At 40.0% G+C, this 24,873-nt stretch overlaps 1 protein-coding gene across 3 annotated transcripts in view; it reads right to left on the minus strand.

Moving 5' to 3' along the window:
• Nucleotides 1-1,008: 1,008 nt before the first annotated feature.
• The window catches only part of AKT3 (AKT serine/threonine kinase 3), a 160,682-nt gene continuing 136,817 nt past the window's right edge, over nucleotides 1,009-24,873 (minus strand). For all 3 annotated transcript variants that reach the window (XM_033009250.2, XM_042795879.1, XM_042795881.1), the window contains 4 exons: nucleotides 21,564-21,778; nucleotides 18,762-18,849; nucleotides 7,501-7,603; nucleotides 1,009-4,643 (listed from right to left, as the gene is read on the minus strand). In XM_033009250.2, coding sequence (XP_032865141.1) covers nucleotides 4,558-4,643; nucleotides 7,501-7,603; nucleotides 18,762-18,849; nucleotides 21,564-21,778 — 492 coding nt within the window. In that variant the 3' untranslated portion in view covers nucleotides 1,009-4,557. The remainder of the gene's footprint in view (nucleotides 4,644-7,500; nucleotides 7,604-18,761; nucleotides 18,850-21,563; nucleotides 21,779-24,873) is intronic.

Genomic DNA, 24,873 nt, shown 5'->3' on the forward strand with positions numbered 1-24,873 from the left:
TCCGAGTCCGGCTGCCCGGCTTGGGGTCCTGCCTATTCTAAGGTGGGGGAGAAAAAGGGGGGGGGGGGGAGGAAACAAACAAACAAACAAAAAAAAAAAACACAAACCAAAAAAACCCTAAGACCTGGATGAAGCCCCTCTGCTCCAGGGAAGCACCCAAGCGTGAGACCCGAGCTGAGTCCCAGCTGTCCGGCTGCTTTCGGGACACTCAGCCCCCCCGGCCCGGTGGGTTCAAGCGGCCCTGGACCAACCCACGGGCTTTCAAGAGTCCACCTGCCCCTCCTACCCCCCCTTCCGCCCGCACGGCGGGAGGGGAGGCCAAGGGTTGCACCGGGTGACACATCACTCACATCACGGGTGTTCGGAGCGAGCGCTACTTCGGAAGCGCAACCCAAATCGAGTTTTACAAGTGACACGCACCTCGCAGAGTTACCAACATGAACCACCTGGGTGGAAACAGCCTCGGTCCAAAGCACAGATACGTCTTGCTTAGTCATAAAAACTTTTTTTTTTTTTTTTTTTTGTTTTTACAATACTGTAACTTAATAATTTACAAGCTGAAACTGATCACCCAGTATTTGAAATACGTCACAGCGAGTTACAGTTATCACTAGGACTTCACAGCAAATAAAACTTGTAACTAAACATGCACAGATCATTATATATACAGTGATAAAAAAATAACGATGTACATTTTCTTGTAAGAAGAAATTAAGTAAATTCTTTGTGCATTTCAGGATTGAAACATCTAACCTATATAAAATTACTTTAAAATATGAAGTAAATATTTAACCCAAAACTTGAGAAATCTTTCGTAATCTGCAATATAGCCTTCTCATTTCAGTTTCTCTTTCTCTGACACAGAACAACTTAGGAATTTTATCCTCTAAGATATTTAATAGTAATGTGCAGATATAAAAAAATACGTCCTTTGTGGCAAGCTTGAACATATATATATATATATATTTACAAACCTCCAGAACAAATTAGCATTAAAAAACACAGAAGTAGCAGATTGACATAGTGCTTTATTTAAGCTGTCTGTACGAAGGAAAATAATGTGCATCCCTATCATATACGTGTAAAAATACTAAGGATGTACAGTGTACAAAAACAGTTTCTTGTAGTTATTTCACATCCTTGTGGGTCATATACTTAAGGAAATAAACGGTTTAAGTATGACCAACAGTAATACGGTTTCTTGGGTTCATAGTCGTGTCTGCTTAATATCCTTAACCATATGACTAGATCTTGCATGGATCTAATGAAAGAACTAGCAAGGTCAAGAAATGTCACAAACTCTAAAGCTACAGGGAGGTAATTCAATTACCAATTTAGAGGTTTTTATTTAAATAAATACTTTACATTTCATGCTTGCCTGTAATGCACTACCAGGAGCAAGATAAGGAAATTCTACTGTAGACAGTACAAACAGTAGCAGCAAAGTGTGTACATTGAGGTGTAATATATAGACCCTGCAGTTAGTAAGGAAAGACCTTACTTTTGTACTCTAGGAGAAGCACATGGCCCCTGCAAGAACAGTCAGCTTTAAGAAGCCGCGAGTAAAGATGGAGAAGAACGTAAAACAATACTGGGATAAATGTTCTTTAAGCAACAGGAATGTGCTGGAAGATGGGTTAGTGTGGGAAGCGAAGCTGTGTGCAAAACTGCCAAAATCCAAACAGAAATGACCGATTTCCTCCGCGATGGCTGCAGTACGAGAGGGCATAACTCTGTGCCGTGGAAGTCAGTACAAGCTGGAGCCAAACTCTGCAAGGTGCTGTGCTCGGAAGGCTCGCCAAGGTGGCCAGCCACCACCTCCTCTCCCAACCCAACCGCAACCGCCAACAGCAAAAGAAGAGCTTCAAAAGTTCCTCTCGGCACCGCCTGCCCATTTCGCTTTCACCCGCCTCTGACGTCTGGCAAGAGACGCACTCCCCCGACCCCGGGCAGCGCGAAGCGGCTGCCGAGTCTCTCTGTAGCACAAACTCCGTCTCTGATGTTCTGGCAGGCCGACAGCGCGATGCAAAGGGAAGCCTTAGAAGGTTTTCAACTGATTCGCTGACAGGTATTTACCGCAAACCGCATGCTAACTACTAGCTACGCGATGGGGAGCCAACGGCGGGGTTGGTTCTGCCCCCGCGGGGCGGCTGGCCGGGGGCACGGCCCCGCTTGGCCGTTCGCCAGAGGTGCCCTGGGTCGGGGGGCTTATTGCTGGTACAAGCTGAAAACACGGGGGAAAAACCACAGGCAATATAACACAGATTTCCAATCACCATAGGTTTAGTAAGCGCGAGGCCTTTGCGGAGAATTAATTAATGCCCGTCTAGTAGGAACTCGGTTATGTCGGTCACGCGCTCGCTGTGTCGCCGTGGCCACCTCTCCGCTACCGGCGCCTGCCGCGGCTCCTCTCGCTCCCTAGAGGGATGATCTCTACACGTGTCTAGTGTTCCAAGGGGACAGAATGAGATCCTACCTAGCTAGGATGTACACCCCCATCTATTTCTGACTGATTACCCATCCGTTCCGACAGATACAAGACGAACCGCGAAAAAATTGTCGAACTCAGCCCGCGGCTTCAGCCGCCTCTTGCTAAACCGCCCGCCGGCCCCTCGGCAAGAGGCTGAGGCACCTGGGGAGGGAACTCCGCTCACCTCCCCGCTCACACAACGCGCCCGGGGACACTCTGCGATCCCGTGGGCTCCGAACGCAGAGACCCTTGGAATGACAACCCACCTGGAGCCGGGGGGGGGGGGGGGGGGGGGGGCGGAGCAGGGGGGGCCAGATGCCGTCAGCAAGGGCACGTGCGCGCTACCGCTGCGCTGCGCAACGTCCCGACTCCTAGCACCAAAGGGGTTTATTATTAAGATTATCATTGCTGAAGATCAAAGCTGAAGTGGATGCACGTGTTCTGTTAGATACAGATCTTCGGGAACGGAAAGACATTTTCCTGCCAGTGGAGCGTTTCTCGCGGTGTCTGGAGTTCGGTCAGGTACCACGGTTACATGGGACATGCTGGCTCTCGGGACTCTTTTGGTTGAGAATGGCCGATCCCACAAAATTCCTATTTTCATTATTAAAATAAAGTGCTTTTCTTGTAATCACTGTGGTCTCGTTGTTCAAATGCAATTCCTTCATATAGAACAGAAATTTTCTGTCGTGCTGTCAGGCTCTTACATTATAAGTTTATCCTCAATGGAGCACAAGATGGAGTTTTTTTGTCTGTTTGTTTTTAACCCTTTGGCACATGAGGTTGGAATACCTCACCTCCGCTGCCAAACAATTAAAAGACAATTAAAATTTCATTCACAAAAATCTGTTTCTAAGCAGTATGTACAATTTCAGAGCCTTGTGAAAATTTCCACATGGGAGAAAAGTGCATTATTCCCTTCAGCTTGTACAGTCCTTCCATATATTACAAAATTAACTGCTATAAGCCTGTTCTATCTAAGATGTAGCAGCATTTGCAAACATGACACATACAATCCTTATCTCTAAAAATAAATACTACCGCAGTAAAACCAAATTAAAAAAAAAAAAAAAAAAAAAAAAAAAGAATATTCAGAGTTAAACACCTGGAGAAAAAGCTAATTCACAAACTCAAAATAAAAACGAGTAAGGCAAACACCTGTTTACCTTGGTGCACACGTTTTGGTGAAAAGCAATACCGTTATGCCTGTCTACATTCTTCAGCCATCAGAGGTGATGTATATCACGAAAGAAAAAGAAAAGCATGAGAAAGATGTTATCTGGTGCAAATTATAAGACCCCTTAAACAACTTCAACTGCTGCTTTTATGCCTTCATTTCTTGCATGTATAATGTTCAGTTCTCCATGATTGCACGTGAACCTGGAAGTTCTAAGTGGCAGGCTGGGTGAGCCCAGCCCTTCTGCTTCTTCTGTAGTATCCAACAGTAATTAAAAAATAATATATATATATATTTATATATATCAACAGTTTAAGTCCTCCTCTCAAATGTTTCCCAAACAAATTCCAGCCCGATGTTAATGACAGAGACCTGCTTCAAGTAATGATATGCCTAACAAAAACCTTGCATATGTACATCACCACCCCGATGTTTCCTTGTTCTAACCAGCACAAACAGGTGCAAGAAAACGTTACTGACTAGTCTTTTTAGACTAATGACAATTTCGATTCCTCTTCTAGAAGAAGATAAGCTGGACCAACACTTTTTTTTTTTTTTTTTGTTTAGCCTCCACTGTGAGGAAAAATAGATGACTACTTGCACACAAAGTGTACAGTGCTGAAGTCAAGTCATCTACCTCCAAAGAAACTGTTAGTAACTTCTTGACGTTGCTATTATACTGAGACTGTGGGCAGCAGCAACAGCGGGAGAGCGGAGTAGAGAAAGGTCTTGTATTTCATGCAAAACCAAAATGGACTTTGGGTACGTTTGGGAAAGGAACTTGTTCAATTTGGAACGGTCTCTGAAAGTGCCCCTGCTACCTTAAATAGTATCTAGTACTGGTGGTGATGCTCAGGAATCAATTTCAGTGATAAACTTAAGATGACAGTGAAGCAGCAGAACAAAAAAGTTATTCTCGTCCACTTGCAGAGTAGGAAAACTGGGGGAAATGCGGCCGCCTCTCATTGTCCATGCAGTCCATACCATCCTCGTCATCTGCATTAGGGGAGAAGTTCAGAATGTCACTTCATTTGCAACACAGTTTTCTCGTTCACCTGCTATGCAGTACATCTGTCAGGGTTCAACGCTGAAGTTAACGGCTCAAATTAAAGCAAGACTTTCGCCACGTAAGCTGATGCTCAGGCAGTAGAATGATGCTCGCTGACAGGATACCCTTTCAGTCGGTCACCATTTATTTCAGGGTGGGTGGGTGGGTGGGTTGGATGGTTCGTTTATGATGACTGTCACCTGAGAACTTCCATCATCACCCCCCCCCCCAGGCTCATCACAACATGCCAGCACAGCTGGCTTCTGGTAGCACCGAAGCCCACTGCTGCTTGAAGCAGCCAGTTGTCATTGTTTCTTAGGCTGAGTTCAGGAAATCATCACCTTACTGGAGATATATTTAAATACTCCTCCATTTCAAAGGGAGATAAAAGGAAAAACAGCTACAAAATGAACAATTCATGCAGGTTATACGTGCTGCAATTCTTACGTGTTATTTTTTGGTAAACTATTTATTTTTACAGCATTTACTGGGATCAGAGGAAACACAGACTAAGCCAAATTCATAAATATTTTTATTTACATAATTCCTGCAGTGCCAATGGAATCCAGGCACCAGATGTTGCCTAACCCTGAGAATTTGGATCTACGTTCTCACACGGATGTTTTAACAGTGCTTATCCTTAAAGACTCCTGTTGAAACTGTTGGCTAATGATGTACTTATAGGCATTTTTTTTCACAATTTATGTATCTTTGTATCTTCGTATATTCTACAAATAAAAACTAGAGTTAATGCACGTTTGAGCAATTGCTATGATTAGGCTGCTTGACTTCAACAGTGCCTCTCAGTTCTGTAACTTCAAATACAATCTCGCTTTTGCGCTGCCAATTTAGATTAGGTTAATGTACAAAGCTTGTTTGGTTTGCTATCAGGTTGTTTACTGTAGACACAAGATACAGTTTCAATATTCACTTAGTGTGATTCCTAAAATTTTGATATCTAAATAACAGGCCTAGATGTTACAGAAATTACCTCTGTAACGATGAAAGATCTTTAGTTTGGCAGTAACTTTCTCACACACGGTAGCCAGCCCTCCATCCCTCAAAGGCATACCAGCCTCCTTTTGCACGATCACACCAGGCAGAGGTGACACCATACCGGAGATAATAATTTAAAACAAAAATAATTCAAAAATCACTTCCTGTTGCAAAACCCCCAGGAAAGGGAAAACCCCGTGTGGTCCTCAAGCCACTGCAGTTCACTAGAAGCGGCAGCCGTTTTCCAGACCTACCTGGCCCAAGAGAAAAACGCACCTCTGTGCTGCTGGCCATGCCGCTTGCAACCCCTCCCTGCACCCCTGCTGGCCCCCACCCCCATTTGATTACCCTTCTGACTTGGGGGGGGGGGGGGGGGGGGGGGTTGCAGCCCGTGCTGAGCTTCACGCTGCAGCAGCCAGACCAGGAGCAGAGGCCAAGAGGTACTTGAGGTATATGTGGGGTGTTTCCCTGCGTCACTACTGGGCACCCGCTCTGAATTCAATACATTTAAAACCGGAGTCTTGGTTGCGTACGCACGTTTTGTATTGCTTCAGGCTTGGATGGATAAAGAGCCATTCTCATTGCGTATGTGGAGTTTCAAGAGATCAGAACTTTATGATAGCGAATTAACAGACTCTAAATTAATCCAAACTGTAGCAAAATTTGTTCAAATTACAAATACGAACAAACTCTTGTCAAGAGAGATGGGAGAAGAAAGCGTTGGCTTTTTCACAGCAGGAAGACTTAAAATCAATTAAATGACTGGGTTGAAACCCTAAAAATGCAAAATCCAGAAAATACTCCAGTTCTATATACCAACAGAAAACTGCAGCCTACCCCAGGAATCCTAAAACACACAAAAACGAGCTAGCTTTATGGAAGGGTAACCAACCTTAACAACAGCCTTTATTTTCTACTTTTGTGATCCTCCCTCCCCATCCTCCAATATATATTAGAAAAAAAAAAAATTAAAAATCTCACTTCGAAAGGGAATTCATTCAAGAACTCAGCAGCAAGATTTTAACTGCTTTGGCTTGGCATGGAACTCTGTTAAGCCCTAGCTTGGCCAATCAGATCATGATTCTTGTGTGTGCAGCAGCAGATGACAGAAATACAAACTGGGGTGAAATTACATTCACTCCAACAAAGAAACTCGGCAAGGCCTGGTGCAGCAGCTACATCTATATTAATAACTTATTTAAGAGCTCTGCTGAAGCACAGGACTTGATAGGAAATTTCATTTTCAAGTAATTGATATGTACACAAGAAACATTCACTTGTCTCTGTCTGGCTGCTCTTTTTTTTTTTTTTTCTTTTTTTTTTTTTTTCTTTTTTTTTTTTTTTCTTTTTTTTTTTTTTTTTTCCCTTTTGGTCTTTATCTAACCCACTAAACCTAGACAACCCTAGCCACTAGCAGTGTCCAAATGCTTAAAGCAGGGTCCATGTTCCAAGTACTTTGCTCAACCGGGACCTTGACTGACAACCAGCAAACGTTTGTAGCTGGTGTTTTCCCTTATTTAAAAAGAAAACAAAACAAATAATAAAAGAAAACCAAATCAAAACCAAGAAAACCAACATCAAAAATGCCCCAAAATCCAACCCATAGTGATCTAATATTCTAAGCTTTGCAACTACTCCTTCTTTAAAAGAATACTCTCATTGAGAGTTACTCTTACACGCTTCCATATGAAGGGTTTTATGAATAAGAGCGAGAACAGCTTTTCCATTCAAACAGAAGAAAAACCTTACACAGTACTTTATTATAAACCGATTACTTTTAATTATGCTTATGCATAATTTCTGACTTACATTTTTCAGGCGGCGTTATTGTAATAGTCTGAGCTGTAAATTCTTCATCAAAATACCTGGTATCTGTCTCAGATGTCACTTGAGGCTTAAAAGGAGGTACAAGCTGAAAGGAAACAAGAAACAAAACGAAATTACTATACCTGAAACCAGCCAAACCACTACCAGCAAAGAAATTCTTCTTTTTTCCTACACCCCAGATCAAATGAGTAGGTGCACGGAGAGGCAGCTGCGTCTCTAACTTCTAGTAAGAGACAGAAGCCATTAGAGTCAATCCCAAAAATGCTAGTTCAGAATCTAGCTAATAGCACAACACGGCTAAATTCCAAGTATCTCTCTCACCTGACTTGCAGACAATCTGAACTACATAAAGATAATTACCTAGAAATTCTTCAGGCTATCCTAATTATCCGCATAGATGTCAAGCAAAGGCACCTCTAGGTACTTCACCACAACTGGGTGGTATAAACAGCTACGGCGTAAAGGACTACACAGACAGCATAGTAAGCACAATGTTTTTGTTGTTTTCTTTTGTTTTATTGGCAGGGTTAGGGCCTACATCTGAACTTACCTTTAGAAGAAATTATGTGAATACGAAAATAAGCTTTATATTTGAACAAAAGCCGGTTCATGCTTAAGCAAGTCGCTGGACCTAATCCTGCCGCCTGCTTTCGCAGTACGGCGCGGCATTTCCCGCCAGCAAATCCCCAGTGTTTGCTCACAGCTGGCCGGCAGGACTTCCTCAGCCCTCTTGCCATCCACCCTCCCCTCCCAAACAACTGCCCGTCGGCCAAGGATTTTAACCAGAAGGCGTATTCAGCGTGGACTATCACACTGCACGTGCCAGTCCAAAACAGCCCAGCAGTTCAGTCCGTCTGATGTTGCAAACAGCGGAGCGGGGGCTGACAGTGTTTTGGTTTGTACCTTGGAGCCCTTTGGTGTTATCTCCTCACGTGCAATTTAAAATACACACACGGAAGATAGTGTATCAATTTCCCTTTCTATAGAAGAGGTTATGTCATGGCTCACAGTTATTATCAGAGCCTGTTTGTGGTTTCCACTAGTTTCATGTTATCTCTCTCCTCGGCTCCAGAACAGAAACACCAAACAATTAATTTGTTCATTTATTTTTTTGTCCCACAACAAAGGAAATGGAACTGTTGTTAAACCCCCCCGCCCCTCACCAAGCTCAATGCACTAGACGATTTACACGATGTACATTGCAGAAACTCTTCTTTTTGATGGTAATTTTTAAAAATAGTAAGAGTCTTCATTACTTTACTATGTTTGATGCACAAGACTTGTCGGTTTGGGTTTTTTTTATTTTTTTTTTACAGCTTGGAGAGATCTGCATGAACTGGAGAATGCTAGAAGCAGCTCTGGATCTCAGTGCTAACGGGAGGAGACTACTCAATACACAAATACAACCATCCAAAAACCAAAAAAGCCAGCCTGCCCTATGAGGAGTAGACAGTGTAAGCATGCAGTACTGTGCAACCAGCCAAAGAAAGCAGACTTTCAACAAGCTGTTCTTCACAGTAGATCTCTACCCAGAAAATTATTAATTCCTAATACTTTACAGTTTGGAATGAGGCATAAAAGATTAAAATATGGTTAAGTGCATAAATGGGGCACTTCAACAGCAAGATAACAGGAAAAAAAGAAAAAAGGTAAACAAAAGCATGTGTATGTGCTTACACACAGACAAAACCTCTCTCCATTTTTTATCACCATTACAAACGCACACACAAAATCCCACTGTTTCCAAATCCAGGTTGAAAACTGACACCCAGTTCTTCTCACGCTTTCCCTCTCACACAGGACATATTACACTGCAGCTGGTAACACAAAAGCCACATTAGCCGAGAAAGACACCTTCGCTCTGCTTTGCACTATGAGCATCTCACCAGAACACGGGTGATTCTCTGGATGTGTGACCAGGCTCTGCTGCTATCCCGCCCAGGATACACCCACCAGTCCTTCAGAATTACCCATCATCCAACAGTTTGACTATTTTCTCCCTGCCACTGGGTGTTTGTCCTTTCCAATATACACCAAGAGTTCTGTTTTATCTGATCCAAGTCTTCAGTAACAGTCCAAGAAATTATTAAGCAAAAATAAATACATCGCTTGCATATACTTAAAATGGTACAATAAATCTGATTAATGCTTTTACAAAACTAAAGTCAGTTTTCCCTTACATTTTCCTGAATGGAAAACAGCAGGGGTGTATTTGAAGTAAATCATTAGGACAAATGCTTGAGAAGCTAACATCTTTAAATCAACATCAGAAGAATCTTCTAAGTATAAATCCAGTTACATCCAGTGTTTAAAAACAAAGTATTATGTTTTATCGTACAGATTCCTACACTTTTACAAAAATTAGTTTTTTATGTGTCCTGGACATCCCAATCAATTCTGCACTGCGAAGACAGATTTCCAAAGTTGTATGTCCCCCCAGCAAAGCAGCCACACAATTCCTAAGCACCGTGACTCAAGTGGAACATCCCACACTGCCAATTTTCTCATTTTTCTGTCTCAGAGAAGAGCACTCAAAAAGTAAAAACAGCAATAAAAATATTACATGATGCCAAGTAACATAGTCTACTCAAGGCCAAGTGACCACCACTGCACATCCTTTTAAAAGACACCTTCACAGTTCTTAGCAACCAAAGTAAACATTAGATAAACTCAGTATGAAAAAAATCCATTAGATAACAAGTTGCTAACAATTATATTACTTCCCTGATTGGTATCATTTTTCCAGATCAGAAACAGAAAATGCTGTTTCACAAGAATTAAAACTTCTCATATAAAATACAAGCTTAAGAAAAATGTTCTTGTTTCTCAAGTCAAGGACAACAAACAAGGTCTTTCCGATGGTGCAATACACATCTCCAGCGAAACAAACTACTTTTGCTATGAAGTAAACCAGTGACCTTTTATGTTACAACTACTATGTGACGAGAAGGAGGAAACACTCACTCTGCAGGCTTTAACAACTGTGATTTAGGTCAAAGTAGTTAATGAAAAACAAAAGGAAGGGCAGGGCAAGACCGTAATACATAGCAATGTATGGATCTGCAACTGGAAGGAAAAAGATAACGCATTAGCTGATGAGTTTCTTCCTCAAAAAGTTACTGGCTACTTAATGATTTACTAAGGGGTTTTTTTCCTTTTTTTTTTTTGGCCACGGAAATGAACAGGCCTCACTATGACTCCAGATCACCCTCTTGTTCTCTCCATCTATCTGAAATCGTAATGGTTACAAAAATACTTAAAAAACTTTATTTTAGGAAGAAAAGCACAGTACTAAATAACTCTTAAGGAACAGTATTTTCAATCAGATATGAAATGCACCATTAAAACAAAACTCATCAATCACGGGTGATGGGAGGCAGTTGGTGCTCCAATTCGATGCTCAGTAGCTAAGCGCAATAGAAAACTGATTATCAATAACATCCAGTAAGTCAGCTGATGAAACTCCCAGTTATGACAGAAGTTTAGCTGTGTGGGGAAGCAAAACCAGTAAAACAATACACAAAACTCCAGGATGTAAGCAGAAGCAAAGAACCCGACACAAATCTACGTCACTGGTGTTTTAGGATTCATCCATCTCACAGCAGCACCTTTCATATCCTGGAGGTTAAAAGCAGTCAGAAACTCCAGTGACTGCAGAACCAAACCAAGCAGCCACGTGGCTCTCCACAACAGCTTCAGCTTATGCTGGTGTTTATCCAAGCTACACTTTCACAGACACCAACCATCCCCTACAGCCTGTGGAAAAGAGGCACCAGTCACTGCGATTAAGACACACAGATACGACTCAACAGAGAGCAGCAGGAAGGTTTCTTAATTCTTCCCATACAATTTTCCTCCCTCCCTCACAGCAGCATTTCCACCAGCACAGCTGCGAGAACAGCCAGAACTGGGGATCCCTCCTTTCGACCTGCTCTACCCCACCTACACCAAAGCAACTGTGGCCAAAGTCTTGTTGCCATCCCACTCCAGACTCCTGATCTGCCAAAGGCACACTTCTCCCTCCCCCAAGTAAATTCTTACTCTGACCTTCATATAATTGTTGGGATACTTGCAAGACACACTCCCAGTTCTAGTAGGAGAACCTCTAAAATAAATTGGGATACTTGCAAGACACACTCCCAATTCGAATGGGAGAACCTCTAAAATAATTCTTGTCAAGAAATGAGGAGCCAGCACACACAGCTCAGGCATCATCTCCAGAATAAAATGAGAGAAAAGCCACAAGAAATCCTTTCCTAACAACCTTTCAGACAAAACAGAAGCACAGGGTACGGCACAAACGATGCACACAAGCGTACGCAGAGGGACACAGTACCACAACGCCACATTCAGGAGGCTGGGGACGGAACCTTTTAAGACAGATTTTGTAAGCCATGTCACCAAGACGCCAGGCCATGCTACAGGAACTTGAAAATCATCTTTCTGGAGGGGTGCCACCTTTGTTCATTCATTGTCAGATTTTATTTAAAAACAGAAAGTAAAACCTCCATAAATTTCAGCTGCAATGAAATTGTTGGAAAGACAAATAAAGTGCAACTGCTGCGGAGATAACCACTTAGATTGACACAGAGCCTGATTAAGAACTCAGAAGCTTCTCTGTATGTCCCGAGGGAGGCTGAAGCTGAGGTTTAATGACAAAGAACAAAACATCCAACGTTAACTACGGCTCTGACAATCACAACATGAAGATGCCACTCTACAGCCAGCAGCTTTTCTTGTTTGGTGCCACAAGGCAATGGTATCCAGCTGCTATTGCCACAGCTTTTCCCCATGTCTGTCCTGAGAAGTCAGAAAGTCCAAAAGTAATGTGAGCACTGCAAGGCACACCCAGTAACCTGTGTCCAAAAGGAACCAGATGAGCTTTTGTTCAGCACAGGTCTTGTCCTCTCTCTTCTGCGAGAGAAGCACACTGCTCGGGTCCCGGCTGAGTAGCTTTAGTACAGGATGATTTTCCTCCTCTAGCTGTCTGTGCAAATTCAGGCAGAACAGACTTGAACCACACAGGAGACTGCACCTCCAGCACCTGACTATTCACTCAGACCAGAAACACAGATTTTCTGTGTTTAGGCATCACACACACACACACACACACACACACATATACATAGATATGTATGTGTGTGTACAAATAAAGAAATAAAAGTCTACACTCAGTGTGAGTTAGGTGACTGTAAGGGTTGACATTTGAGACAAAAACCCAATTTCTCACTCATCTGTCAAGCTGAATCTGCCCCGGCCATTTCCAAGGCTTGATGTTAGAAATTACAGCAGAAGCAATATCCAATTCTTAGTGTCTTTATCTCCAGTGAGTGGCATTTCTACTTGGCATCCATCGAGAGCAGCGTGTGAGAACCACCACTGTTTCTCCACAGCTCAAGACCTGGGAAACATGCCATCCCATCCCTCGGGGGAAGGAAAGGTGCAGGTACAGTACCTGACTGTTACAGTCACGCAGAGATAAACAGACAGGCTCTATCCTACACCTTGAGCCTTCTCACACTTACTGAGCAACTAAACAAATACTTCAGTACGAGAGAAAATACATAACGTTATTTGCTCAAAGATAATCTGACAGGAATCATTTGTCTTGGTGTTCTATAGAAAGTGGCTCAAGCTACTTGAAAGTAACTGTGACGCACTCAATCTGTCAAATGAAAAACACAATGGCTAAGAACATCAATCTGATCTTCCATCTCCTTTTAATTTAAAGGGAACTTTCCTTCCAGTGAACTCAAAATTAACAGTACTGTAAGAATCTCACCCACCAACAGGCTGCAGCTGAATAGTACTCTGAGATAAAGTGTGAAAGGAATAAGAGGAGCAGCTATACACCACCCCCACTGAATTATTCATTTAAACAAATGAGATAACTAAATTATTTCAAGACTCCCAAATACACTAATTCTTTACATATCATATAAATACTAAAGAGTGAGCATTGTTGCTCAATTTCAGGTTTCATTCATAAGGAATAACTACTTGAATCTTTCTTACAGTTCAACTTCAATATGACATTCCAAGCTGTCCAATTAAAAAAAATGACTGCTGCTTCCCAACATATATGCCTCTTTATGAATTCTGATTTTTTCACAGTTTATGTATTTTGAAAATTTATTATAAAAACAACTCCAAAACAGGCATTTCGATAATGCCTTGTATTGTCATCATATGCTGTACTTCAACAATTTCCATCTAGTTTATTATTCGAGCCTGACATATGTCAAAAACTGTGTCAAATGTTACAGTTCTTTTGACTATGAAAGTTAATTGGTAGTTAAGTGTTCGTGATTCGATGTCCAGAAATCAAACTTCATCTACCTTAAACTTTCCTGGAAAACCAAAACTACAAAGTTGTTATTTTCAAGAATCAAACAGAAGGGACAGATTAACCAAATCAGAACAGTGGGGGGAAAAAAAAAAAAAAAATCATACTTTGAGAAGAGAATGGGGCCACATCACTGAAATATACCTTTATATTTCATCACAAGCACGCTCATCTGGAAGTGCTGAAAACATGTCACCATTCACAGATTTCTCAAAAAAACAAAACAAAACAAAACAAGTATTTACATTACAAGCTAGCTATCTTACTAAATGACATCCCAAGTAAGCAGTCTATTTGCACATAAATTGAAATTCATTAACTTCAAAATACCACAATAAAACATTTTAAAACAACACTAGCAAAGCTTGTCTCAAAAATTTGTATTTTTCTGATGTGTATCTGTTAATAGGTGTTCCCTCATGTATACATCTTATAAGCTCGTGTCAAAGCAAATGCTTAGTGACCCTAAAAATCACGCAGTGATACTAACAGCACAAAACCTTAGTTCAGTCTTTCAACATTACATCACCAACAACAGTACTTTAATTAAAAATTTATAAGTCATTTAAAATACCAGTTTTCCTTTCCTAACAATAATTTTCTGTCCTTTTTCTGATATTAGCTCAGTTACCAAAGGAAACAGGAGCTGATGAGATTATGCACTCTGTCAGTTTGTATGTCCCTCCCTAATCAATTTCGAATGGCTGGGCAAACGCACAATGATGGAAAAAAGACTAGGAACACAGACACTTCCCACCGAATGACTTAATCTAGTTTACTGAATAGAAGAGAGACATCCCTGTCCATCCTCCTCGCCCAAACTAGAATTTCCACTGGGGGAAAGACAAGTTGAGCAGAGCTTCAAGCCAGTCAGTAAGCCTTCATCTTTGTTTTCCAAGTGATACGTTGCTGATACAAGAGACAGAGAGAAACCACAACCCCCCTGGAGTACAGCAACAATTTGAGAGTCAGACACCCCGATGTATATTTTCCTCCCTGTAAATTCAAGCAGCTGGGGGAAGGGGTGCTAATCAACCACTAGATCTCCCCACATAGTTGAAAGTATCACTGGAAACACAAGTTAAAAATCAGGCTGGTTAGCAGTTTTCTGGTCTTTGCTACTTTGCATGGTAACAACACAAAAGCAAGTAACAAGGATCATTTCTACAGGCTTTGTTGCACTGCAGATAATTGTGCAAAAATAGTACAACTCAAACAGCAATGGCCTAAAACCAGATGTTGGTATCTTCCTATTTCCCTCCTGCCCTTTCCCTTAAAATCTGATACATGCAAGTACTTAAACATGCATTTAGGTTTATAGCTACACTGCAGATTTTGCCAGGCCTGAACCCAGGGCTTCAATCATGGGATTTCATCATCTGCTGCTGCTGTGTCTTCAGTAAAGCAACGGCAGTCACAGCTGAGGGGTAAGGAACAGCTTCTTGCAGCCCTCAGACTGCATGCTGACAGTCCCTGCCTCCGCACTAAGGTAGGTGCCTTCGCAAGTGCTGCCCCCGCAGCAAAGTGACACCCCAGCTTTAACCACTACAGCCACTCGCCCCCGCTCCCCTCCCAGCACCCGTAAATCTGTAAGCGCTCCCTAAGGTGCCCCATGAACAATCAGAGGTATTACCACAAATCAGAAGGAAATACATGTATGTCAGCCCAAATTCCTGTACGGTTTCTTTTTTCCTTCATACATGCTACATGCAGGAGGAAACCCCAGGCTTTGCTAAAAGGTCTGTATCTCCTTTGCCATGAGGCTACCTGAGGGCTTCAAGCTGCAAGCCTGAAGACATACACAAATTCCCACCTTCAAATTAATGCCCATGTGGTCTTTGTTCAGTGAAAGACCCCAGACAAAACAACTGACAAGTATATTTCTGCAACCCAAATAAAAATACATGGAGACAATTCTTAAATGAGTAACAGAGAAATTTCAAAAAGCTTCCTGATTCTAGCTAAAAATAAAACAAATATTTTATCTGGAAGTATAAGGGCTTTTGAAGTCTTCAGAGTTTGCCAAACTATTCAATTTCTCATACTCAGGCACAGAGATAAAAACTCATCAGGGCTGAGATGATCACAGGAAGAACCTGGCACAGGCTGCCCTCTTTCATATGCCCTCCTGGTTTTTCTGCCAAAAATAAATTCATCTGATCACAAATGTTAACTACTATACATTTTTCATTTAAAGGCAACGACCTTCTCTGCTCCAGTGTGCCATGCAACACTTTATTATCATTGTGTAGTACCAAATTAGTTTAACTAGTTAGCACTGTCAGAGAGCTAATAATTCTATTTGACCATTTGGATCCATTTGACCTGACAGAGCTACTGTTTGTTGCATGAAATACTCTAAGTTTACAGATACATAATTCTGTGTCTAATCACGCCAGTAAAGTGATAACCTAGTAAGTACAGAGATGCACTTAATCTCTAGTAAAAATGACAAAATCAACGTCACAGAAGCACAGTGTGCACGTGTACAAAACTATCCCCCAGCAACTACTTGGAATACACATGATTTTTTGGTTTCCATTACTCTGAATGTGAACTTCGGTTCTTTCACTGCTAGCAGAAACACACTCCTGAAACGTAGCCAGAAAATTATAGTTTCATGGTGCATAAACCTCAGGCAAGAATACTGTGAAATATTTTTACTATGCAAATAATTATATCAACTATCAATTTCACCAAGTGACCCTACTGCTTAAGACTACACTAATAATAACAAGCAGCAGCAGAAGCAAGCATAGAATAAATCTATTTGAAAATCAAATTTGTTTGATGCACATTCCTCCTGAGTTATTTAGAATACCAAAACCTAAAAAATATTCATATAAGCATCCTAATAAATACACTCAGTGAAAGTTCATTAACCTTACTATTATATTTGAAGTTTTTATTTCAGAACACAGTCTTATACTCTGCAAACTTCAGAATTGATAAGACTGTGAGTGCAGAAGGAACAACTGGATATTTTAACCAACCAGACAAATGGCTTTGTAATAGGAATGAAACTATTTTTTAATTAAACTGAAAGACATACTTTCAGAAGTCACTTTCATGAGTTGTTTTTCCATAAAGAGCACATTGTGTGCCAATAGTGCACAAAAGCAAATCCTATGATCCTTGAAGTTAACTGTTCAATTGATTTTTTACTGGCAAATTTAGTTTCTCAAGGCAACAGTGGACAGAGTAAACAATGACTGACTACAGTTTCTCCAGTTATAATACTCCAATAAGCCATATCCACCTCCACAAGCATAAAAGCAAAATACCTGCTTTTATATATTTTTATATATCTATTATATATATGTTTTATAATTTTTATATATATTTATACCTGCAAAATACCATCCTTTATTTTAACAGATCAGAATAAGATTGTGACTGAAAGACATTTGCCACGTTGGTTTTGAAAGACTCAAAGCACATGTTTAAAAATTAAGAGCATCTGTATTTTCTTAACTAAATACTATGTTGAGCAGTGTAGAATTGAGAGTTCTATTTCTAATGTAAAATAATTAAGAAATCTTTTTCATCAGAGCAAGAGTAATGTAACAGCTTTTTTGTTCTCACCCACTCCTAGCACATTGCAATCCAATTGATTTTAGTGGGTTTTTTTAAACTCCCGAAAGGTCCTCAACTTGTATTTTTAGATTTTATCCTTAAAGTACTTCTTTACAGTGTCCTTACATAACCAACCAATGGTTGAGCTCATAAAGTAACCTGATTAATATACTTGCTCTGATTATTTATTTTAGAGTTTCTTGAAATCCCATGATACTGCCAGGGAAAAAAAATCACACTTGTATCAAGTAACTTCAGAGTACCATATTTTGTATCATCATATACAGGCTCTTATCTCAATTCCGGTATTTGTCAGAGAAGTACCACACCAACAACCACACATTTTTAAAATTCCAGTTCAACAACAACTGAAAAAACAGTTTGTATCATTGACATTATAGCATAAACATATTCTGCTCATACGTATGTCTTTCATTTTCCTTTTATCTGAACAAAGCAAAAAGAGGAGGAAAAATCTATCTTTTAAAATTACGCAGCTCAACTGGCAGATTAACAATGTAAAACAGTTGGGGGGAAAAAAAAAGACTTTATCAAAATAGAAGGGGTTTATAGCAACAAGTAAATTCTTACACAAGTACTGAGATAAAAACCAGCTTCTGTATATAAAACAACTTAAGTCAAATTGAGTTTCACTACTGAGTAAGATAAATTCATTTTCTAAAATCATCCCCAAAGTGTTGATCATTACAGGAACAGGACTGGGTTTAGAGAAAACTGTTCCAATTGAATTCCCAGTACTCGCTTTCTCCACAAGCTGTTTTGGCTCAGTGTTTTAATGCTATTTTAATTTTCTTAGATATCTCTTTAAAAATAAGTTTGAAAAAGATTTCTACTTAAACACAAACAATCAGAAAGCAGATTTTTGCTATGAGTCCCTTCCAATCACTTCATTTTCTTATTTCCATAAGACAACTTTTCAATAAAAGGAAGAAATAAAAAGACAATTCAGGATAAACTTGCATTCCATTTTCTCACATTATCTTGAGTCATACACCTAATTTTCTCCTGAAGACCCAGGAAGAAAAAAGGAAAGGAAAAGATTTGGACATTTACATAATAAATGAAAAATCTTTGCTGAGTTTAGGTTGGTTTGCAAAATTTATTTTTGGTCTGCTGACTAATTATTACTGAAAACCAAAAGTCTAAGTAAGTACACTTAGTTCAGAATAATTATTCTTTTGTATTAACACAAAAAGTTGGAAAGAAAAACACGACTAACTTCAGAGAGCTGCAGTCCTACAACTATCAGTTGAAACCAGCTTGCAGAAGGCAGATTATTCAGTGCCATATAAAAACATACCTTTTTATCATATACATCTTGCCAGTTTACTCCAGCAAAGAAACTATGACGCATGATTTCTTTTGCATCATCTGGGCCTCCACCGAGTCTAAAGAGTGTGGAAAAAAAAATCATATTAAACAAGTGTAACTCTTCGTAAGTTATTGTAATAGTTGGAAAGTGACCGTTTGTTTTTTACTATCTGGGAACAATTCTCACCCATTTAATATGTAATTCTCACCTGTTTAATATAAATTCAAGTGATCTGGAGAGAAAATGCGATAGTAGAAGTATCCATGCCATGGTCTATTCTATTTGATTATTCCAACTACACTGTTTATTACTGTCCATGATGAGCTTTTTAAATAATTCATTCATTTTAAAAACACACTTAAGTTTAGTTTTCTTGAAAGACCAACTAACATTCTGGCACTATTAAAAACCACAACCAACCCAACAACGCTGACATAAAATTTTGCCAAAGAGGTGCCAGGCACTGAATCAGTAATGACTCACACATCATTTTTATATAGTGTTCACTGCTGTTGCATCTGGGTGCTGTAACAATTAACCAATTACCATAAAATAGTCTCAATCTGAGTCAATTAGTATAAATTAATAAATTGTAGGCCTGCTGAGAAGGTTATTTAAAGGCCATTGTAAATAACCACACTATTCACTGTGGCCCATGGCTTGCCAAAGACAGACTCTGTCTGGTAAATCAGCTTAGGAAGTGAATTCCACCTACTTTGGGTGAACTTGCCTAAGGTAATTTGAGCTCACGGAAGTGGTCTCTGACGCCAAAAGAGGAGGGTCCCACCCCTGCCCATACATCTCCCCCCTCTCTTGCTCTACAGCATCATTCCCACTGATGACTCAGCTGAGTCAGCTCACTAACCTGTAAGGAAATTAACCCCACAATGAAAAAACAAGACAGAACTGGCCAGTTTTTGTTGCATTAGCAAGTCAAATTTGACTCAACAAGCTTAGTGATCTCCCTTGAACTGCTGCGGGTGGTGTGGAAAGAAGCACACATCCCATGAAGGGAACTTCTGACCATTTCAACAGCACATGGACTGTCAAAACTGATCAGCTCTCACCTAACTGCTTCCTGAGACTGGCTATCTACTGGTCTAATAGAAAGTAGTTGAAACAGAAAAAAAAATCTAATCTTAACTGAACAAGCAGCCCATACATGTTAAACACTGACAAGAAGAGTGACACAAACAGTTTGTGTTTCATTAAGAGGAACCGCTAAACATATAAAGACCAATTTTAAAAAGAAAGCATTTAAGTAAGATAAATTCCTCTCTAAAGCATTTATTGCAATGAACAGTAATCCCCACAACCAACTAAAAAAAAACAATCTGTATTGATATTACCCTGGCGCCAAACTACAAAAATATTCTGGACTACTACCTCAGTCTCACAGTAACTGGGTGTAAAGTTATTCTTGTTTCCAAGTGGTATTCCTCTTTGTTTCTCAACTACCCATTGTAAAATTCTCTATGTCTCTGCAAAGCATCCCAGTTAGCCTGCAGTCTCCAGACTTCTCTCAATATCTTCCCATCCAGCTGCTCAGAGAAAAGCTGAGTCGCAGTTAACCTCTGTGCTCCCACCCTATTCAGCATTAGCTAGCACCAGAACTTGAATATGAATAAGCTTGTAAATGTAAGTCCACAATAAACACCACTGTCTGCAAAGATTAATTACATGGAAGTATCTTTTCAATTCTAAAGGTTAATATCTTTGATGGGTCAGAATGTTTGGAGGTTAAAATGCCTTGGGAGTTGCTACAGGAACAAATTTGTACTTTACTCTCTATGTATTTGGCTGATTGGTCACAGTTTGCTTTTCCTCCATATAGTAAATTCAGTTAAACGGGCACTGCTGGGCAGCAGCAGAAGGGCTGACCGTGTTGTCTTGGCTGTTGCACGTGGCTGTGTGCAGGCATATCCCTCAGAGAGACACAGCAACCAGTCCTGCCCTGAGCACCAGCGAGCCGTGCCCACTATTGAAGCCTTCTTGAGAATAAACTGAGAATGAAGGAGGACTAAAGACAGACAAACAGAAGAATGCCCTCAGCCTTAAAATATGCCAAGAGACTCACAAGAACAACAAAGATTGGGGAAAAGTGGGTACCTACAGACAAATCTCACTGATTTACAAAGACAGAGATTTGTTTTAGAACTACAGGGGACTGGACACTGCTGGTCTGGTGCAGGAGCCACTGGAAAATGGCTCTCCTAGGCAATAACCCCAGAGGGAAAAGCCCACCACAAAAGGACACGGGCAGCAGCCTGGTGATACTTGCTTTCAAACCACTGAATTTGAATTTCACTCAGATGATGTATTCTTTAACAAGTAACTAGTTTACACGGCCTAATATGTGATTTATTTATGTGCTCTAATACAGCGTATCAGCGGCTGTCTGTACATGTCTTCTGGAATGATCACTTCCAAGAAAAAAGTGCTGTAGTCCCCATGAGACACTGCAGCCAACCCAGGGTTAAGTCATACTCTGAAAAGCTTTCCCTTTGTTCCAGTACACAATGTAAACCTGAAAAGATCCCCATGTTTGCTGTGAATGATTTAAAGTGTTCTCTTCCACGTGCTTTTTCCCATTTTGCCTGTTAAACTCACTTTGTATATTGTTGCTGTATTGAAAAAGTAGAAATCTGAGACTGTATGGCTGCATATGGCTCCTCCCTGTGACCGAGAGGTCCTTCAGGCAGGAAGGCCAGGCACCATAGGCCTATTTTTACATTATCCAGTATAACTGGAGTATTTATTATGCCTACATACCCAAGTAATTTCACTTACCGCTTATTTGGATCCTTTATCAGTAGGCCTGATAGTAATGATTTTGCATCTGCAGACAGAGTTCGAGGAAATTTTATGTCCTCCATTAGTATCAGTTCAAATAGTTTCTCATGATCTTGGTTGTAGAACGGTAATCTTCCACACATCATTTCATACATGACAACTCCTAATCCCCACCAGTCCACTGCACGACCATAGTCATTATCTTCTAACACCTAAGACAGAAACCAAAACCAGCTGTCAGGCACTGTTTCAGACATGATCATTTCAGTCTATCTGATGCACCTCTATGTGAATGTGTTTCCAAGACTGTTTTCACAGTGTGCTACAAGGACTCCCAGAACCTGGTTCAATACTTGCAACTGCAGTACTGACTCACACACCTGAGCTCACTGAAATTCCAAGCATACCAGGGACTGTACTGCTAAAAGCAAAATAAAAAATTGAGCATGACCTGCCCAAAATAATCATGACTGCATTTTCCCCTTTCCTAATGTCCTCTACCATCCCATTTATACTGTACAGAGCTTCCAGAAGAGACACTATCTACCGGCACTACTGCCTCGGTTAGCATTCTTCTGGGAGAAGAAGTAAAGCATCTCCTTGCTCAGTCACTTCCTCTCTCCTTACCCCACCTGTAAGAGTAAAGCTTCAAATTTAGAAACACCTTAATCTTACTAAGACAAGCTTAGCTTCTTTATGATCTTTGTTTATATTAAAAGTCCTCAATGTGTTGCTCCTGACAGTGTCATTATGTTCCATGAAGAGGTCCAAACATCTGAACTGTGCTAATGAAAAGAAATATGACAGTATTTACATGATACTATGTTTACAATGATGCTATGCTTACATATGATATGATCACAGAAATAAGAAACGTTTATATAATTTGTTAACATAATACCACCAATGTTGTGTACATAAAAACAACCTACTCCACAGCCCTTCTCACAGCAGCTCCAGAGAATTGGAGTAAGGAATCTAAGCAGTGTGTCTTGACCTTAATACACCTTTGTACTAAATTGTGGAAATAGAGACAATATAACAGCAGCATACACCCATAATGAAACCATAACCAGTAAGGAAGCTGAAGGCTACTGAATATATACATATATAATTCTAATTTCTGTTAATTTGTAGACGATCATACCCTTTCATTCAAAAAAGATGCAACAGTTGGAAGTTAATAAATAGTAATACAGAAGGCACTACAACTGTACGTGACAAACTGCCAATATTTGCATCTATTAAACACACAAAAACCTTAAAAAAATAAATGAGACTTAAATAATAAGCAGTTAGAAAGATCAAAGAAATGCAACTGAGTTGGACTACATTTATAAAGAATTAAATGATTCTTTATAAATAATTGTTTCTGTATCATTAAAAGGCAGATTCTGAAAAGCAGCACCTATGACTGATTTGAAAAAAGAACCAAAAAACTAATCCACAGAAAACAAAATGCTTTTTACAACACAGCAACACGTGCAATTACCACCACAAAGAGCTCACCTAGATTCAAACTGCAAATAGATACACAGGAAAAGTCATTTAGATATACAGTAGTGAAAATCTGGTAATGTGTACTAAAGTCTTCCAGCTTTAATGAATAAGGCAACCTCTTACAGATCAGAAACAACCTTTTTTCCGTGAGTACATTAACTTGTGATTGTCTAAAACGTGCAAGATGACTTCCAGTAATTTCCTCCAAAGCAAGGGCAGACAGTCCTCACCTGCCTGAGGACACTAAGTGGCCGTGACCACATCCTAGACACATGTACTTCCCTAGCCAGCCCTAATGAGGGGTGTCGAGCTCATTTATCTGCCTCTCCTTTTTCTTCCCTGCAAATCCAAGCCTGCTCTGAAGTATGTGGTCCATGCTATTAGCAGCAACAAAATGCAGTCTGATCCATTATGGCAATTTTGACAATCCCACAGTAATTAATGCATTCAGATTCCTAGTTTTCACTGTCCTTAAGGATTGGCAGTAGAAACATGATGAAAAGAAGTGTATTAAAAATCCCTCTTGTGTATATAAGATTATAAAAATCATAAATATTAACACATTAACACATACTATTTACAACTGTTGCAAAACACACGGACTCATTACATCATTGGTATTTCCAAATAGAGGGTGAAATTTTGGAAAGTGTAAAATACAACAAATTATCTGGATAAGGACATATGACAAAACTAACTAAAATAACTCCTGCATTTTAAAATTAATTAAATGTTTTATGAGTTTGAGCATATTGCAGGCTATTTGCTGAAAAACTGTATATGAAATCTGTGATGCTTGTCTTTAAATCAGTGTTTCTTCTGCCACAGAATAAAAGCATGAGACATTTTTCTATTATATCTATTAGCACTGTTACTATTTCTCCTTTCTGTGCAGTTAGCTACTCTTCTTTAGCAGCTAGTAAAATCTATTAAAATTGGGAGGCAGTGGTAGGTTCTTCTTACAAGCAAGTCGAGGTGTGGTTTGCATGTGTGATTCATAAAAGAAGGCAATGGGAGGATAAAACGTACCATCCTCTGAACAAGGCAAATCACATGGCCAATAGCTAAAGCAAACTGTATCTGGGGCTTTACCTAATTTATGCAGGACTTCACCTAATAATAATAAAAAGTATGAGCAACCTTTTGCTGCATTCCCACAACAGCAACAAAACAGTGGTACAAAGAAAGAGCCAAATGTGATTTTTAACCTCTTTTTACATAAAATCATAAAAAAGCATAAAAGCTGGATTAACTGCCTCCCGAACCCGCATATCACCAGCCGGGTTCTCATCCCCAGCTGGCAAAACTGGCAACTCTTTATTTTTGTTTAAATACCTGGTTTACAGCCAGCCAGACAAGCAAGAGCATCAAAAGGGTTTCATTCAGGCAAGAGGAAAATAGACTGAAAATAGTGTAAATAAAGCAAAACGCATCTCAATTTATTTTAATATAAATGTAAAAAATTGTGCATGGTGCATTCACTGTAAATACATACAAATATTTTCTTTAAGTCATTTCTACTCCTCATGGTGTTAAGAAACTCCAGGATTTGTAGACTGTGACAAATCAATAGAATTGCTGGAGTCCAGCAGCTCCTATGACCAAATACATACAATCAGGGCAGGCGTGAGAACATGTCTATACACACTGCCCTAGCATTACAGAATCCTTTCCAAACAGTTCTTGGATTTGAGGGATTTGTTTTTAATTACACTGAACATAGGTCAAGAAAACTTCAACTCAGTGCTAAAATGAACATGACACACAGCTGCAGGCTTTGTACCTATGAATAATTCAATCTTCTGAC

This window comes from Tyto alba, unplaced genomic scaffold (assembly GCF_018691265.1).
Source record: "Tyto alba isolate M040663 unplaced genomic scaffold, T.alba_DEE_v4.0 Super-Scaffold_22, whole genome shotgun sequence".
Classification (NCBI taxonomy): Eukaryota; Metazoa; Chordata; class Aves; order Strigiformes; family Tytonidae; genus Tyto; species Tyto alba.